The sequence below is a fragment of the Alligator mississippiensis genome, chromosome 11, assembly GCF_030867095.1.
Source record: "Alligator mississippiensis isolate rAllMis1 chromosome 11, rAllMis1, whole genome shotgun sequence".
Lineage (NCBI taxonomy): Eukaryota > Metazoa > Chordata > Crocodylia > Alligatoridae > Alligator > Alligator mississippiensis.
The window spans coordinates 15,433,367-15,452,867 of record NC_081834.1 but is presented as its reverse complement, the minus strand read 5'-3'; the positions used below and the strand labels follow the sequence as shown (position 1 = coordinate 15,452,867).

Genomic DNA, 19,501 nt, shown 5'->3' with positions numbered 1-19,501 from the left:
TAGAGACCATTTATAGATAAGTCACATTATAGGAGAATAATATCAGAGAGATGTCAAGGCAGACATTTTGAGAGTCCATTAAAAAACAGAACTTTTTATTCAATAGTAACTGGCAGGGAATTCCAATACCTTAAAATGAGAGATAAAGTGTTAACTTTTCATTCCCAATATTCAGTATTTAAAATTATTCAGAATGAGTTATTTGAAGTAAAAGGTCAATTAACAGGCATAGACGAGGACATTTACCTTGGCTGCATAGATGGGGTAGATGTAGAGTCTAAAGCTGACTGAGTTTCCTGCGCGCTGCCTTCTGTGCATTGAACTGGTAAGGACTCAGTTATACTAGTGACAGAAGTTGCTGCAAGGAAAACAATAAATACAAAATAAGTTAGGCCACCTCCCAGACTTACGTTGTTGATGCCATAACAGATTCTTCCGCACTACGGTTCCAATTCAACAAGCTAATTAAGCATATGCTTAAAATCCTTCCTGAACCTGAATCTACAATATAAAAAAGTTTTACTAAAGTTACTTAAGTATAGTCACATCTGCCTCTTTACCCCTGCATATATTTCAAAGTAGCAACAGCAAATAAGTGAAAGAATGTTCGTTAAGATTATCAAAAGCTTCTATAGTTTGTTAGTAACTGAAGTGTACATTTTTGAAAGAGACCAATATTTTGAAATATTTTAGAATATCTACGTATCGCTGGCCATGTATACCCAAAGACACTTTATCTAGTATCTACAGTATACTTCAACCCCTTTCACCAGGGATCCACCACTGAACCCTCAGTGATGCATCAGGCATTTACACTGCATGGAGTGATTGATCGATTTGAATTTTATACGCTTTTAATATGGCCTATTCACCAAGTCAAGTGATGACCAGTGTAAAACAGAGGGACACTGCTTAAATTCAGAGGACTGAGTATCTCTTTGTAGATATACAGTGCCAAGCCTTCACACAGTGAAGCGCATAATATCAGTCTTCAAATGTCTCGGTTTGTTAACACTTTAGCCATGGAAACCCTATTAGAGGAATATGAAATGCTGAATTATCTTGCATAAATCAACAAGAATCTGGGTTTTCCATTTGCCACAGAAAAACATGGTAAAACCCAAATTTTCTCATTTTAAAGGACAAAAATCCAGATTTTCTCCCTTAAAAGGAGAAAAGTGTGGGAAACTGAATTTCCCCTTGCAGGCTGCACCTCTGCCAGCCTGCAAGGGGCTAGGGGGAGTGGGAAAAGGGTGATCAGGCAGGAGGTTCTATGCCCATGCATGCATGTACACATGTACACGGCCACCATGTACCTGGAGAGCAGCTCCCCGCAGGTAAGTTGGGGGGAGGAGGGGAACTGAGGCCCCCATAGTTGGGGAGGGAGGGAGGGAATTGGGCAGGGCTGGGGCTGCTGCCCAGCCAAGGTAGTGCATGAGGCTTGGGGCCTGGGGCCAGAACGTGGGTCTGCAGGGCCTGGGCAGGGAGCTGGACACTGCTGTGGGTGGCTTGTGCAGGGGGGTGGCAGGGAGGCTGCACTTCCAGCAGAGGCATGGGGGGCATGTGCCCCCGCAATTTGTGCATGGGGCAGAGGTGGGCTCCTGGCCCTGCTGCCCTCCTCCTGGGGCCTCCACGACCCAGCAGGTGGGATCTGGTGCGGCAGGGCACAGCAGGCTGGGCAGCTTGGTGACACTGCTGCGAGCTCTGTGCCACCATAGTGAGGTGCCCCCTGGCCGCAGCAAGGGTGGTAGTATGGAATTATAAAATTCCTTGCTGCTGGAATTTTACCCACTTTTGGGTCACATCCCAGGGGTTTAGAAATGCTGTACCACAGGATGTTAAAAATCAATCCATTCTCAAGCTCCTAAAACAGGCCCATACTTAGGGCCCCAGATCCTGAAGTCAGAGTCCAAGTTTTTATTTTTAAAAGTCCCTACCCTCATAATTGTGAAGCAATATTAGAAAATATGATCCAATTTGATCATATTTTCAATACAATTGCTATAGTGAGGTTAATCAGAGCCCATACAAAGTTCCCAGCTGAGGAAGCAGTAGCAGCCCCGAAAAACCAGGATGGAAGTGCTCTGGCAACCGGCTCATTAGAGCAGACCAGGGTTTAGGAGCAGGGTTCATCACTGCTCAAGACTTTTCTGTTGCTTTCACCCTGCACAGAACAGTCACAGGTTCAGAACAGAGGTGGCTGTGTAGCTTCTTTCGACAGCTGGTAGAAGGAAACTCCCCCAGCCACAATCATTTCCCATTCCAGTTGGTTAGCAGAAGATCTTCTTGCCATCTATTTTAATCCATGTACATATTGGGCCTTGGTCTCTGGAATATCTTAACCCAAGTTAAGATAAAAGACTGCAGGTACAACTTCTCAAAAAAGGTTTCCCCGAGTTGTTTGAAGTGTCAGCTTGAATCTTGCACTCTTTCCAGAATTTCAGACTTTGATTTTCTTCTAAATAGTTTTCATTAATTCTCTCAAGCTGGGTATTATCTCCAGAGTCAGTCATTTCTGGTAAATCCTCTCTGGAAAGTGTTGCCCAAATTTTCATAGTGTTAGAAGCAGCCCTGTGTGTCCAATACCTTACCAAAAATAAATGTAAGCCACAAAAATAAGTTAAGATTATACTTACAGAAAGATTATTCACACTGTGAATAAGTATATTTCATTTTAAAGCCGATTCAAAATATTCTCCAAGATGGAAAAGTACTTAGGACAAAGCACTGAAGTATTGCTGTATCTTTCATATTCTTGTTGTAATTAGTCTCTGAAAGTTAAGTGGGGCAGTGACAGGAAGTGTCTCACTGACACATCACAGTTCGGTCACATGAGAACCAGCAAGCTGAATACTGAATACTTATTAGTGTTACTTACCAGAAGGGCTAATTCTACCATTACTACTATTCTGCCTTTGAAGATGCTCTTTATAGCATACTGAACACATTCCATTTGTTCGAGGGTTTCCATAAAATCCGCATCCAGTGGAACAAAGCATAGGCACTTGGCTATGGTTCGTTTCTTGAGCCATTTTCCTCTTCTGCAAACCTGAAATTCACATATGTAGCCAGTTATCTAGCAGGTTCAGAAAAGTTAATTTTTCATCTGTTGCACTTAAAAATAGAAATGTTCCTACTGTTCCGGCATAGTCCCCTCAGGCCACAAAAAGGGAGGGGAGAGTTTTGAGTCAAATTCTCAAATCGAGTCAAACAGATCAATCTCACACACTTTCCAGAAAGTAAGGGCTACTATCCCAATCCTGTCTAGTACATAGAGCAGCATGCACATTTTTAAAAGGTCTGCATATTTACTTATTTATTTTTACTTTCAGCACTGAGCAGTCATTTTCTAAATGATGCCAACCCACAGCCTTAAAAACCAGATGATTTACAGAGAACACTTTTGGAACCGTTCCTGACAACTGAAACGCCTGAACTGAACAGGGAACTATACTTACCCATGGCAAATATTCAATCCTAGATAGACTACAGAAATTCCCAAGCTAGTTTCTGCATTTAACTCCCCTTCACACTGTGAACTCTACTTTGTGCTACCAGTCAATACAAAATACACATTGAGGTATTTACACACAGGAATTTTCAAGAGCATTAGAGTTGGTGATAGTCTCACCTTTGCTGGTACAGGGTTTTTTTATTTATTTTTTGGTCTGTTCCGTTTTCATTGTATGAAAGAATATTGTATTGTTCTAAAGCCAACTGAGTAAAGGAAGCTTTACGAGTAAAGTCAACCCGGCCTTTATTTGTTTAACAAGGCACATTTATCTTTGCACATTAAACAAGCTCAGATGGCCATCTCTGCAAAAAGCTTCCTTAGCTACGCTCAAATGACCTGACCCCTTGGATCAAATAATTGGAATCTGCAACACATCCATTCAACACATTTATAAACTGATCAGAGACTGGATGAAAGGGACATGACATAGCTGCCTGAGAACACAGGAACCCCGACTCAGAAACCCCCTTCTAGACCCGTGTTCAATGCCCCAATCAGATCCCAAAACTAGGGGTAACATATGTTCAGATTTTCCTGGACATGTCTTCTTTTTGAGTTATCCCATCTCCATCTGGGCATTTTTTTTAAACATCAGCAAATGTCCAGGATTTTGCTTTGCCTCTACCCCAGCAAGGAGCTGCTTGGGGCTGGGGCCAGGTCATTGGAGGCAGGACATTATGTGCTCTATGAGCAGGCTTGGCAGCTGCAGGCAGGTAAGTGTGTGTGGGGGGGGGGGTGGGAAGGGCAGGGGGCTGTGGGTCAGGAGTGAGGGGCAGCAGCAGGGCTGGAGGGGGCTGTGGCTTGGGAGTGAGGAGCAGGGGCATAATCGCTGCCTTCCCATTATATACCTTCCTCCCCTTCACAGGTGTCCTCTTTTTTGAAACTGAAAGTATGGTAACCTATAAACTGACATCAGAATACAGCTAAAGGGTAGTCTGTATTACAGACTTCATTTCAAAAGAAACATTACTTTAATCTGAAAAAATATAAACTACTACTGAACGTTACACAGAATTCAATTGCATGTGCTTGGTTCACTTATTCAGCTAGGTAAAGTACTTAGGGTAGAGTCAATTAGCAGACATTTTCCTTTGATATTTGGTTATTTAAGCAACTGAGGTTCTCTCATGTTCATGGAGATTAAAGTACTCCCTTTCTGAACATCATTCTTGTACAGTTTAGTATGCATATACACATCAGTACAAAGAAATGATCCTTTTATTACAGACCTGAAGTAGCAGTAATCTGATCAATTCAGCCTGAGAGAGGCTCAGTTGACACTGAAAAGGCTGATCACTCTTTATTTGTACTGATGTAGGGAGGGACCTCTCTCAAAAACACCCCATTATGTGAGGCATAGTGCAAGCAAACATCTAAGAGTTACCGTGCCCCAAAGAGAAAAATATTTAGATTTGTGATCAGATTCACTAGGTGGATGAAACAGATGGTGTGGGATGAAATTAAATAAATTCATAAAAATAAATGAATGGATTTAATATAAGCTTAAGTCCCAGCTCATTACTTGTCTAGTTACTGAGATGGCACATTCAAAATGTGTACATGTCACCTCTATCACTGGAAAATAAGTGAAGACTCAGCCAGTTAAAGTTCAAGTAAGGTTGAGGCCCAGGGACAGTTCACATACAGAAAAGATGGTTTACAAACCAAAGCCATGTAAAGTATTTTTAGCTAAGGGCATAAACCAAGTGAAAATTATCCATTTTTCAATCTTATTTTTAGGGAGTGGGAACTGAAACAAGAAAGGTAGTCCACAAAAATTATGAAAAAGAATCCTGCTTAAGCAAACCTAGTGATTTTCTAGGCAAAGGATGTCAACATAACACTTAACAGCACATGCTCTGAAACTAGATTTTCTACCAGTTAGTCCAGTTTATGCAGATAATTTACTCTAGGCACCACTGCTGTTCCACAATTCTTGAAAACATTGTGTAGATGTAAACAAGCTTTCCTCTGATTAAGTCCAGATATATCTATATATAGCTGAATATATTGATCAATATATTTATATATTTTTTACAATAACATTTCTTCCTCATTCTTTGTATATCAACTTTAAGAGTTTCTTCACTGCAACATTAATAAAGTCCGGATAAAAACCCGCATAAAAACCTCAACATTAATAAAGCCCGGATACCCTAAATAGGAAGCAACACATCAGCCTAGTGTTTACTCGGCACACGACAAAAATTTAGATTAAGGTGTTGAGTGACCACTTTTAAGCTAGAACAAAAGCTAATAAGCAATAGCACTGAAAACTGAAAGTACAAAAAAAAAAAAATAGCATCAATATGTACTGGGAGAACACTGAGGAATAAATAGTTCCTGAACATCCACTCCCAGGATTTTTTAAGGGTATCTGAAAATTGCACCAAAGATAAGTTATAAATTGGATTAAACTACAGTTAAATGTTCATGAGGATGAAAGCAGCTCTTGCAAGAAAAAACAATGCTCTTTAGTCTGAGAATCAAATACAAAAATCATACCAGGAAAGTTGACTTCTAGTACAAAAATTTCACAGAGATCTGGGGAATGCAAAATAGTGTCTTAGTCTCCTGGCTGCACAACTAGTAGAAATGCCTATGCCACATTCTCAAAACAGAGATTAAGAAATCTGCTAGGGGGCTAGGGTTATACTATTCAGTTCAAGGTTGAAGCAAAGACAAATACAACTTTACTGGAATGAGCTAAAAACAGTTCATAAGGCTGTGGAATAGGAATATTACCAGCTAGCAGACAACAGATTTGCAGAAGAAAGGATAGCTTGATTAGTGGAACATCAAGACAATTAAAAAGGAGAAAAGGCCATTAATATCTGTGGAATGACAAGATCAGAAGGAATTGGATAGATTGTAAGGAGCCATGAAGTCAAGGGACTCCCTCACTGCTGCCTGAATAGAAATGCTGTTGCCACTGTCAGACAGTTGGTTTTAAACTTTGGTGGGGGTTACAGGAGGATGATCAAGTATCAAAGGGGAGGGGGGATAACTGTGCCCCTCCAGATCCACCTCCATCTGCAAGTCTACACACAAAGCTCCCACTGAACTCAGAAGTATGTTGACTGCAGGCTTTATTACAGAACCACTATTAGTGGCTGAAAAAACATTTCAAATATTTTTTGGGGGAAAAAAATATCCTCAAAGTCCAAAAAACTCTCCCTATGCCTGAAGAAGGGCACTTGTGCCTGAAAGCTTCCAAAGAACATTTTTTCCAACTATTTAGTTGGTTAGGGTTACCATATTTCCAGGTCCAAAAAAGAAGACACTTGTGATATGGGGGCAGGGGGAATATGACAGTGGGGGCCTCCCCCAAGCTGGTCCCCACCCCTCCCCAGTGCCCCACACTCCCAAGCCACAGCCCCCCCCAGTGCCCCACACCCCCAACCTGCAGCCCCCTGCCCCCCCAGCCTTGCTAGAGGAGCCCCTGCTGACCCAGGCCTGATTGGACCGGAGCGCAGTAGCTCCGATTCATGCAGGAGGTAAGCTGGATGGAAGAGGAGGGGAGACTTGTGGCACCCCCTGCCCTGGGATGGGGCTGCAGCAATGCACCAGGCAGCCTGGCCATGGCCCCCCCTCCCTTCTGGGCAGCATCTCTGGCCGCTCCACCCCTGTGAACACAGGCACTGGCCCCTGTGCTGCCCAGCTGGCCACAGAGTTCTCCGCTGCCCTCAAAGCCCACCCCGCCGACCCTCTTCCCCACTGGAGGGGCAGGCAACCCCAGCTCCGACCAAATGTCTGGGATTTTGCTTTACTCCACTAGTGGGAGCAGAGGGAGGCAATCGGAGGCAGCAGGGAGCACCACATGTGTCTGCATGTGCCTCCACAGCTGCAGGCAGGTATGTCTGTGCTCTCTGCTGCCTCCAATCACCCTTCCCCTGCTCCCACCAGCAGAGCAAAGCAAAATCCCAGACATTTGGTCAGATTTAAAAAACCCGCCTGGATGGAGATCAGAGGGCTCAAAAAGAGGACATGTCTGGGAAAACCCAGATGTATGGTAACCCTATAGTAGGTCTAATAAAAGATATCACATCTACCCAAAGAACCTTGTCTGCCTATGTCCTTAGACCAACACAGTTAAAACCAACAACCCTAACATCCTCACTAGTCCCCAATATCCTCAAAGAGGTAACATATGTAGAAAGTTATCACTTTCTCTAGGCCCAACATTTAGTAATTAGAACTAAATTTCACGCACAAAATATGTTCAGAAGTTTTTCTATGCTTTTGTACCACCAACCATTTTAAAAGTTGAAATGGTATATACAAATCCCTCTTATGTGCACTACGACTGGTTTAAAAGGATTGAAAAGAAATACTTTTTAAATGGCTGATTGAGCACAGATGTCCAACTCAAAGCATAATGCTTTTTTGGTTTAAAATTAGGCTGTGGTAGCTGGAGGCCACCAGTCACTCTAATAGTAAGGGGCATTTATTTAACTTTCCGAAGTCTGAGCAATGCCTTGCCACAGCTGACCCCAGGATCCTGCAGCTGTAAGACATTAACACTAGTTTCTCCAGTTTATCAATATCATTGCTGCTGGAGGGACCAGCAGCTAATAAGAGCTCAAGAATTAGTTTCTTAACATGGATTATATTAGATTATTTAAGAACAAGGGTGCTTAAACTCTGGCCTCTGAATCACACATGGCCTGTGGATCTATAGTGGATCTATCAGCCTGCAGGGGGATACATGGGTTAAAAAATTTGGCAGTAGGGGAGTGGAAGCAATTAAATACAGCCATGCACCCCTGCTACCAAATCTCAAACCCCAAGATTCATGCAGTAGGATGGGGTACCACACCCCCATTCCCAATGGGATTACAGCCAGGCCATGCCCCCTCCCCCAACAGGGCCAGGGCCCTCCCACAGACCCCCGACCCAACTGCACAGCTGGATGGGTTTCCAATGTGATTGCTCTGGGGACCAGATTGGGACCACTGGCCAGATCCAGCCCATGGGCCAACTGGGCACTACCTATCTGGCCCACTGTCCAAAAAGGCTGAGCACCACTGATTGTGAAAGGAGTTGTACGTACGTAAAAAGGCTCAAGGGGAAAACAAGAAAAGCTGGACAGACTTCCAGCTAAACTCGTTAGTGAGTCCATTAGCCAGTTGATCAAGTCACCAAACAGGACAAGCAATTGGCATGATGCCCTAAACATTCCAAACGCCAAAGATTCTTTTAAAGAACAATAATCAAAGGCCATTCAGGAAGTGGGCAATCTTTCATCATATTACATTAATGCTGGGAATACAATAGAGAAAAAAAAATATTAATATTGCACCATCTTATTTTGTCAATATAAAACAAGCTTTTAGCGCAATCAAGAATTATGCAAAGGTCAGGTGCTGTTTGTACCCTCACCGAGCTCCTAACTGACCAGTTGGCCTCTACTGAGAAATCAGATATATTTCTATGGCATGCACTGCCACAGACAACTGTACACAGAAGTACTGTGCATTAGTGCATTTTTACTGTGCCTCCGCACCTCAGCATAACCAGGCATACAAACCTCTGTGGTTCCTTAGTTCCCAAACCAGTCAGCTACCTTTGAGCTGAGTACTCTCAAGTACAAAATTGGGAAAGGGTCTTCAGTTGGAATGTTAATAGAGGCTTGTCCGAATCATCAGTTAATAGGAGAAAGCTTCTTTGATATAATCACCAAGTGCTGCCACCCAGCTACACTGGCACATGCCTCACTCAATTAGTGGTGACGAAATTAAGGTGGCCAGATCTCAGTAAACCAGAAGAGCTTCACATCACTTACCCAAGCCTGATATTAAAATAATGGATGCTTACTTACTTCAATTTATGAACTAGTACTTTAAATCACCACTTGGGGGATTTGATTAACAACTTAGCATCTTGCCCTTTCTTTTATTTAATTTGTAAAACAAAGGTGTTTCAGCATAACCTGTACCCTAGACTGCTTGGCATAACAAAACAAAATGTCCAGCATACTACGAAAATCATATGTTGTATATAGTTGGTACTTTCTGAAACAAAAGGATTTGGTTAACTGAAGAGCATAAATGAAATTAATAATTAAAAGTAAACAAACAAAAACACCAACAGAAGTTGAGCGAGACAATTATTTAGCACCTAACCTGATCATCCTCCACTCATCTATTGTTGAAGAGATTACTGTTGCTATATATTTCAAATGGTATCCAGATACAGAGATATTAATGCTGTCAGTTGATTTCCTTAAGTTAATGGTTCTCAAATTGTGGTCCATGACCACCAGTAATCATAAGAAGTGTTTGATACAAGGGGATTTAGTACTGTGTTTACCAGCTAAAATGCACTGCAAGACAGCTAAAAATCCATTTAAATACCTGACTCTCCCACTACAGAGGTAACTGGACAGAACAGAACAGTCCACAGGCCTTGTAGCTACAGAACCAGTTACAGAACAATTTTTAGACATAAGGCATACCTCCAAAACTTTTCAGAACTTAGCAGCACCCCATTAAAAATAATATACATATATTAGGAATATTATCATTCAACAATTAATATACTATACATTGATTATATTATTATTTTTATATTACATTTGCCCCTTCAGGCCCCTGGGGAAAGGGCTCTTCTAGCTCTGCCTGGCTCAGCACACATTTGCTTCCAGAGCAACAGTGGAGTCTCCACAAACGGTTCCAGATGAACCTCGCTTTTTTGTCTAAACTGGCTAATGGGCAACTATTACAAGCATTCAAACTATTACATTCAATATGACAGTCTCTAGTGGGGATCAAGAATCTCTAGGCCAAGTTCTTCCCCTAGTTACCCCAGGGCAATTCTCCTTGGACTCCAGCCCCGGGACTGTAAGAGACCAAGCCTGGGATTGTCCAGCCAGCAGGGACAAGGTGCTAGGTTGTACATGCAGCACATGCAGAGGGCCGAGGGGGAGGGCAAAAGGGCCAAGACGGAACAGGCCAAGGGTGTTCTGGAGCCAGAGGGAACTGCACCACATGCTTCCTGTGGAGCCAGATCAGGAAGGGGATACACCAGAAAGGCATGCCTGCCTGCATAATGTAATGTGCTTTTTTTGCCACATCCACTTCTCCATCTGACATACCTCCTGAAAACCATGACACGCAAGGCAGTTTCACCTTGTGGCAGCAGTAGTGCTGGTATGGCAGGGGCAGGCAAAATATGGCTTGGGGGCCAGATTCAGCCTGTCATTTGATTGGATCTGGCTTAGGGGCAGGTACCCGCCAATTGATGCATCTGGCCCAAGGCTGCCCCTGCAGAGCTCCACAGGGGGGCTAAGCCCTGCCCACTTCTACCTGGAAAGCCCGCACTGCACTCCCAACTGCAGCTGCTGACAGTCCTGCCCAGCACATGCTGCTTACCAGCAGGGCTGCTTCTAGTGTGGCTGCAGTTGCCTGGATGCTGCTCAGCTCTCCCAATCTGCAGCAGCTCCTCCTCCTGCTAGGTTGTTCCAGGAAGGGAGGAAGCTGCAGCTGGGCAGTTCCTGCCCCAGTGTGTGGGGGTCCAGCTGCAGGTCTCCTTTTGGAAGATGTGCATGCCGGCTGGGGCTGCAGGGCAGTGCCCTTAGCAGGCACAGGGTGGGTGTGGCCTACCCAGGGCAGGGCTTGGCCCCATTTGGAATACTGTTGGCAGGGACAACACCTGCACCGCACCTCCCAGGCAAGCTCTGCTGCATGCACCCCCCCATCCCCACCCTTCCTCCCCCCACCAACACCAAACAGGAGCAACCCCCCTCCAACATATAATATACAAAAATGAGACTATTCTGAACTATTAAGCAATCATGTCTACATATGCTACTCAACCCCCCCCCACAAAAAAAAACAAAGAATTTTTGTCCTGATTGTCTCTTTCTTGAAATAACATTAAAATAAGTTAACTGTAGATGTTTATCTTTTAGTTATAAGATTTGCTTTTTTTTTTTTTAAATCCTACAATATGTTAGAATGATATCTTGTGAACGATTGTGTGTGCAGCCCTCGATAGCTCAGCAAAACTTGTTAAGTGGCCCTCCAGCTGAAATAATTGCCCAACCCTGTGGTATGGTGTACATTGGTTGAGAACCACTGCTTTATACACTCCTGCTATGATCTATAACAAATTGTGGGGAGGGTTGTACAGGCTGTTTCTAGGAGGCAACTTCTCTGGGAAAAACTACATCTCTATCATGCTGTGCATGGCAGTTAACCCCAAAATGGTTCTGATTTGAGTCTTGCTTATCCTTTTATGGAAAGCAAAGGAATGATGGGTGCAGGACAAATTCTGAAAAGCTACCTGCAAAGTAACCACCACCGTCTTGAATTGTTTGTACTCGTTAGCTTTGCAGTCTTCAACCATCAATCAGCAGGATCAGAGGCAGCAGTATTTAGCAGGATTAGTCCTTATGTTTTTAATCTCTCTCAAGAAAGAGAGAACCTTTTTTCTTGTTGTCCTCCCCCAAATAAGGCATGCCTCATCATCCCTGTTGCTCCACTTCCTCCACATTCAAGCTTCATATCATGCTGCGATTGTGTCCTACAGCATTTAGTCCTAGATCGGAACATAAATCACGTTTCTCCACCACTCAGTTTGCGCCATCAGACCTCGTCTACACAAAGAACATGTGTATGTAAGCGTATTTAGTAAGCATATAGTACGCATGCAATTGCTACTGTATTACTAATATTTGTAAGCTGTGATGCAAAAAGGAGGCAGGTGCCTTTAAATGTCAGCTAACCCTTCTTAAGGGGTTGTGACTGAAGTTGTGTAAAATGCTCCCAAAACTACCATGACACATTTTATAGAGTCCAGTCCTCCTCCTGACACCTCCAAACATTAAATTATGATGGTTTGCTCAACCTCAGAACAATATATAGGCACTTCAAATACAGCAGCAGAATTAAACAGAATTTGTACTGTAGCAATACAACAGTATACTGTAGCTACACACTGCTATAAGAATGAAGAGATGGTTTAAATTAACCCTAATGTATTATCAAACAAGACAGTCAGTACTTTAGTTCGCCTGCCTTTCAAATCTCACTTGAAGCTGAAGCTCGCCTCCCCCATTGCTGACACACACAAGCCAACACAGAAGTGCTATAGTAGGAATGGCAGCAGCTCTAAAAGATAATCTTCCACTGCTGCAAAGGAAACAGAAAAGAGAAACTGCAGACATGTTCTGTCCTACTCAGCCACCCGTCATGTGTGCTGCTCATGGATACAGCATTTCCTCAACAAAAGCAAGACTTGCCATGTGTAAGGACTTTACTGGTTTCACTTTAATGCATCATCTGGCGTCACTGCATGAAAAGTCGTATGACTTTAAGAGGCAAAGGAACAGCACAGGATTTTCAAATTAAATGGGAAAATAAATTAGGAGAGAAGAGGGAAACAAAACCACACAGGATCCCTCATTTATGCATACATGCATTCATTCCAATGACTCCTGCTCTTAGCACCATTTTATCCTCAGCAACTGTGTGAAGCATGTGACCTTCTTATGCTTTTGGAACAAGTTAATCTGTCTGTCTGCAACTACACAGTCCATTAGATTTGCTGATTCAAGAAACCCAGGAGTTGTAAGAGCAGGAGTTCTTTCCATCCTTGGGCCTTTAACAACACAGAAAGTAGTTATATTAATAAAAGAGAACTGCCAAATCTAACAAAGAGCCAAGAACACAGCAACCTGCTTACCTTTCCACAACTGCTGAACAATAAAAATTAAAAAGTAACAAGGGCACATGACAGCAGAAGGCGACCAAGGCTAAAGCAATTCCACCTGATAGTGCAGAGAAAGCTCCTTTGCTTGCACTTGGGGAAAGAGAACCGGGGACTGGAAAGTAACAGTGACAAGTGTACACAAGTCGATACTTACGGTAACAGACTCGACTGTACCAAAGTCAATTATACCAAGCATGACAAAACAGGTATATGAATGTATTAGTCTCAGAATGAACTAATCCCAGTACTGCATAAAGCCACAACTAGCAACAGCCAAAGAGAATCTACAGGCACCTTGAATTGCCCAAAGGGGAGATTATACAATGATTCAAGTTGTTTTGCTTGAATTCAATCCTTTAAGTCAAACCCAAGGAAGATAAGAAATGTAACAACAACTTTGGGAGGGAATGGGGGGGGGGGGGGGGGGCATTATGGCTTTACAGTATTTGGGTTAAATACAGCCTAGGATTTTAAGCACTTTGTGCTTCTTACAATTTACAGAAAATGTAGACAGACTCAGGCTGGTTTCAGTTCTTACAGCTCAGCTAATTAGATCGGTAGCTACTTAAATAGTTGTGCAAGCTGGCATGTAAAACAAACAAGAAAAATATTGAAGAAGCTCAAGTTTAACTATGTTAAGTAAATGTAGTTTTAGGCAACCATTTCTAATATCCAATTTAAATGGGTCTATAGTTCTAAATATTCACTCGCACACAGTGGAAGAGGAACAAATAGCTGTTTATATCTCAAGACACAAGCTACCCAGCTTCTCATCTTTAGGAGAAAATTATTTTAAAACCTCCAGTAGACTTTCAGCTTTCTCCTGGCAGTATTTAAAAATATATTCTTCTAAAACACAGTATGGTCATCCACTATCCACTTACTAAATCAGACAATTTCTGTTAAAAGAAGCATTTTTTTCAATGTTCGTGCATGCTCTCTCAGCTTTGTTTTCTGGCCATATGCAAGGAAAGGGTCACAGCCCACCTCTGATCTGGTCATGCGTGGGGAGGATCATGGCCCAGCTCCAACCCACTGCTCAGGGGTTGGGATTTTGGCAGCGGGGAGGTGTGGCAGTATAAACTGCCACTGCTCCCCCACTGCTAAATTTCCTGACCTATGAGAAGCCGCCTATAATCCAGATTCGGCTCATGGGACAGTGACTGAGCACCCCTGAACCAGGGAGTTTCTGACAGGGCCTATGTTTGGAGCCTCTTGGAAAAAAAACCAAACTGCTGCCAAATAGTTTAAAACCCACCATTATAAAGTGGGGAAGGCAGGAGAATAGCTTATGTACTCAATTCACAATCAGATTCAGGAGACTGAGAACTGCAATCCCACACTACACTCTCTTTAGGACACAAAGGAAAGGTCAGCAACAAACATGTGGCTACAGTGGACCAGGACTTAGGAGTACAGTATCTCATTCTGACCCGGCCTGTGCAAACAGAGCAAAAAGGTAGCCCCCGTTCTTACCTTACCACCGTGGCCTAACATTTTCTTATTTGGACTGCATCAGGAATAGGGAGACATTGCATTACTACACTTGCACAATAAACTAGCCAAAAAAACTCAAGACACAAGCTCTCTATCAATATCTAAAGAAACACTGATTATAAAGATTTAGCTTTCAGTGCATGTCTGCATATACTTGCTATGAATTGATGTTACTTTGAAGCAATAGTTCCTACTTAAAACCACACTCAAGGTTAGCATAATACAGATCAGATTACTAAAAGTTTTTTTTTTTTAAATCATAGATTGTAACTGCTGTAAAATAAGGCACTTCACTAACTGGTTCATCTAATTCAGATACAGCAAATTACTTACGACAACCACTTAGAAGCTACAAATGGCAAGCAAAATCACTTTTTTTTTTTAAAAACAAAAATGTATTCATGCCAAGCTGTGCTGTAGCGAATGAAGCGGCAGCTTCATGAAGGTTCACTGCTCCATCTGAGCTGCTTTAGGATACCAAGACTGTAGGGAGAAAACCATCCATCAAAAAGATGTTTATAGATCAGTTATCTGTTTCTACATGTACAGTTTTAAAACTAGTAACCCCCCCCCCCCAAAAAAAAACAAAACCCCCACACATTTCATTTACATCAGAGACATTTACATTAGATGCAGTGTGGACAAAAGGGGGTTCGTGAACGTATCAAAATTCCAGAAGCTACAGGTTGCTATACAGCCATTCATTTCATTTTAAATTGTTTTTAGACAACCACTTCTTTATGCTGAAGCATCTGCCACCTGACACTGCATAAAATGACGAAATGCACCAGACTAAAAATCAGAGGTGCTCAACCCCTGGGCTGTGGGCCAGATCCAGCACGCAGAGCTATGTCACCTGGCCCGCCGCTCAGCTCCCAATACTTCAATGCAGCATCAGTACTATATTTCTACATGCATCCAGATGACCCAGAAAAGTCTAGCCCAAAGGTGAGACCAGATGGCAAATGAGCCATGTGTCACTGTCAGATTAGGCTAAAAAGTACCCTCACTTCATCTCTGAAACAGAATAGTTATAAAATGAGGCAGGTCACTCAAGCTGGATTCAGGTTGACCTCCCAAAACAAAAAGTTAACTAGAAAAACATACCTATTGATTTAAAACAAAGCAGATGATAATGTAAAATAAGCATGCCTGCTCCACAGATTAAGAGGCAATGTGACAGGTTACTAGAAGACAAGCGAGTATTGGGGGAGGAAGGGTTGAACATGTGTAAATGATAAAGAAAACCAAGAACCACAGTGGTCTGTACAAAGCAGAGACTAAAATGAGAATAAACTTTAGACAGAAGCAAAAATAAGTTAGCCACCTCTGATGGGGCTTTATATAAATACCTTTTCGGGAAGTCAGGAAGTAGAGAATGTTTTGGGGAACAAAAAAAGAGCAAGAGAGCGATGTAAGTAAGGCACAAACAGGAATTCAAGGAAGATGTGAAAGAAAAAAAAGACATGAGATATCTAATACCAGCAGGTCTCTGTGACATGCCATCCTACCAGAAAAAAGTATCATAAAAACAAGCTGGAACAACATGGAGATTGCATTTATTCACTTTCACCAACTCAAAGGGCACCTCACCCAAATTAGTTTGAGACCAAGACTAGACCTGCATTTAATTTCAGATCATTTATTTTAACAATTTGTTAACAAGTCTCCTTGTAATGTCACTGTATTTCATGTAGACAGTCCCAAAGGCAAAGCCATCTTCAAATCCCTGAGTCTATTTGGAGCCTGCCTAATTCATGTACCCCTTGGACAAAGAAGAGGCCTTTATCCAGGTTACACATACTCAAATCCAAAATGATATAACATGGCGGGGGGAGAGGGGAGCCTTGTCTTATTTGAAACTGGAGGGGAATGCAGAAGAGATGAGGCTTGGAGGGAACATGGAAGTTATTGCACAGCCTTCCCTTCCCTGGTTATTTGCTCCCCTTCCTACCCTTCCCCCCAACTTACCATTGGCTCCAGCTCCAGAGCTGCCCTTGTTGCTTCTGTCCAGCACCTGGCCAGGGCCACCGCTGCTGATGGAACCAGTCACCAGCAGCAGGTAAGTGGCAGTGGGGCAGGCACTGGGGGGGGAACAAGCAGCCAGGGGGGCAAGTGTCAGGCTCCTGGAGGTGGGGAGCAGTAGCAGAGGGGCACAGCCAGAAGCACAGGAATGAGGGTGAGGCTGTGGGACCAGGAGCAGTGATCTGGCTACCTGCCACTGCTTTCTTTATGGCAACAGTGCAGGGGACAAATTTAAAGACAACTCTCCAACAATTAGATTCTATACATGGAAAATCATAACAAAAGTTATGCTTTTCCATGTGAGGAATCTAATTATTGGAAGTCATCTAAAATTTGAAGTCATCTTGGATTTGTGTAAATATAGTAGAACCTATTCAACCTGTTTACCTGAAACAGAGCTGAACACAGTTTATCTTCATCTGCACTTTGTGTTCAGCACCAATTCGGCCCTATCAACAGCCAATGACTGCCTGCTAAGGGATGACCAGGCACTCTCATACACATAAACCTCTGGGCTTCCGGATATCTAATGCCCAAGGACTGCAGACAAGGACTAAGTAGCAAAGGTGTAAGGAGACACCTGCAGATAGAAGCTTTTCCTCTTAATCAGAATCCCAAAAAACATAACCACCTTTTATATTTTATAGGCACACCATACACCAATACACTTTTTACAAGGTAAAAAAAACCAAAACAACACAAAACCCGCAAAAAACGTGCTGTTCACTGAAACAGGTAGGCCAATGTTACATCTAACTGGCGCGGCAACACATTTTCAGATGGCAACTGATACTTAAGAGTAGAAGCTTAAGGGGGTGGGCGGAGGAGACCTATGAACCTCTCTAGGCCTGAAATATTCTTTAAAAAAAGAAGCAAAACAGTAGCAACTGTAACTCCACAAGCAAATCTTGTATTCTGTGTCTAAAAACAGTTCCAGCCTTGTAAACTTATGAGAAAAAATCTATAAAGAAAATTCAAACGTTTACAAAAGTACGCAAGTAAATGCTGACAGATTGAATATAGCTTTAGTAATAGTTTATTTTGAGCTTCAGTGAATAAAGTCCTCTTGCGGCTGCAAGGGGCTCACTTATTTTAAAAACATTATCACAACTTAAAGGAAAGAGGCAAAGATAAGAGCTCTTTTATCAGAATAGACAGATCCTGTGAACAAAATAGTGCCCATGGCACTGACAGTGCCTGGGCTGGTAACAAATAAAACACCAACAAATATAATCACTTAAGGCAATAGCCATATCACAGGCCAGTGAATCTCTAATTAAAGATAACTTCCAGAATTATTGGTATTGACACCCACGATCATTTTACGCTAGGTCACATTCATTTGGACTTTTGTACCAAGTGTAATTCAGGTGTTTAAAATTAGACAAACTTATCCTTTTTGTGATCACTTGTGGCAAGCAACTTAAAGCTACTGACTTACAAATGGAAAGGAGGGTATTTAGGGACAAGTTTTCAGAGAGTAAGAGAGAAAATTAAGCATGCGGTTCCCCATGGCAAAATATATTCCCAGTTTTCTGCAATTCACCTAGATTTAGCCTGGTGACTTGGAGGTGGTGGCTTGCTTTTATATTTAGGCATCTTGGAACTTGTATAGCATGCTTTAGGTCAGTTCTCCAATGAATACAAAAAGGGTGTGTGACTGCAGGATAAAAGCATGGACTTTGCATGCATGCAGGCGAGGCTAGTCTCATGCAGTTTGGTCAGTCAAAATCCTTTCTGGACAAGTGAAATTAAATTACTTACTACACAAGTAGTAGAGTTGCACTTAAAACAGGAATGCACTGAGTAAGTAAGATCCAATGTCTTTGCACATGCCAGTGAAAGCTGAAAAGACAACTGAAAGAGAGAGCCAATGTCAACTAGCTCCATCCCAACTTTTGGGCAAAATAAATATGGTTTGTAAGGCTTAATACATATGCACTCTACACTGAAGTACAGCTGGAGAAATACATGTTAGCTGCTGCACTTAAAATATGAACTGCCTCATTTTGTTTCAACCCGTGTTTTCAGCCTTAACCATCCAGGAAGTGTCCTAAGTTGAATGAAGAATCTGTCATTAAGAGGCATGTATTTCAATGTGCTGAATATACAAAACAGCTTATAACTTTTTTGAAACTTCTAACACACACCACAGTGAAAATATATGAATGCTATTTGATCAATTAAAGGAAGTTGCACAACAGGGAAAGAAGTGGGGAGCACGATGGAATTTGGTCAGAGACATGAATACAAATCCTCCAGTGTTTTTAATTACCGGTATGAAATAGACTCTTTGCCCTAAGCTCATGTAGCACAAGCCACATGGATCTTAGGCTAAAAATCAGACACTGGATTTATCCTGGGTGATTAGGAACAATCAGCATGGATTCACCAAGGGCAAGTCATGCCTGACCAACCTGATTGTCTTCTATGATGAGATGACTGGCTCTGTGGATGCAGGGAGACCAGTGGATGTGATGCACTGGTCCTTGATTTTAGCAAGGTTTTTGATACAGTCTCTTGCAGGTAAGTTAAGGAAGTATAGGCTATATGAATGGACTGTAAGGTGGACAAAAAAACTGGCTGGAGCATCGGGTTCAGGGGGTAGTAATCAATGGCTCAATGTCTAGTTGGTAGCTGGTGTCAAGTGGAGTGCCCCAGGGGTCGGTCCTGGGGCTGGTTTTGTTCACCAATGACCTGGAAGATGGCATAGAGTGCACCCTCAGCAAGTTTGCAGAGGACACCAAGCTA

The 19,501-nt window shown here is 42.5% G+C and overlaps 1 protein-coding gene across 2 annotated transcripts in view; it reads right to left on the bottom strand.

Moving 5' to 3' along the window:
• The window catches only part of ZFAND6 (zinc finger AN1-type containing 6), a 50,800-nt gene that overhangs the window by 17,153 nt on the left and 14,146 nt on the right, over positions 1 to 19,501 (bottom strand). For both annotated transcript variants that reach the window (XM_059714603.1, XM_059714602.1), the window contains exons 2-3: positions 2,879 to 3,049; positions 247 to 358 (exon numbers count right to left, since the gene is read on the bottom strand). In XM_059714603.1, coding sequence (XP_059570586.1) covers positions 247 to 358; positions 2,879 to 3,032 — 266 coding nt within the window. In that variant the 5' untranslated portion in view covers positions 3,033 to 3,049. The remainder of the gene's footprint in view (positions 1 to 246; positions 359 to 2,878; positions 3,050 to 19,501) is intronic.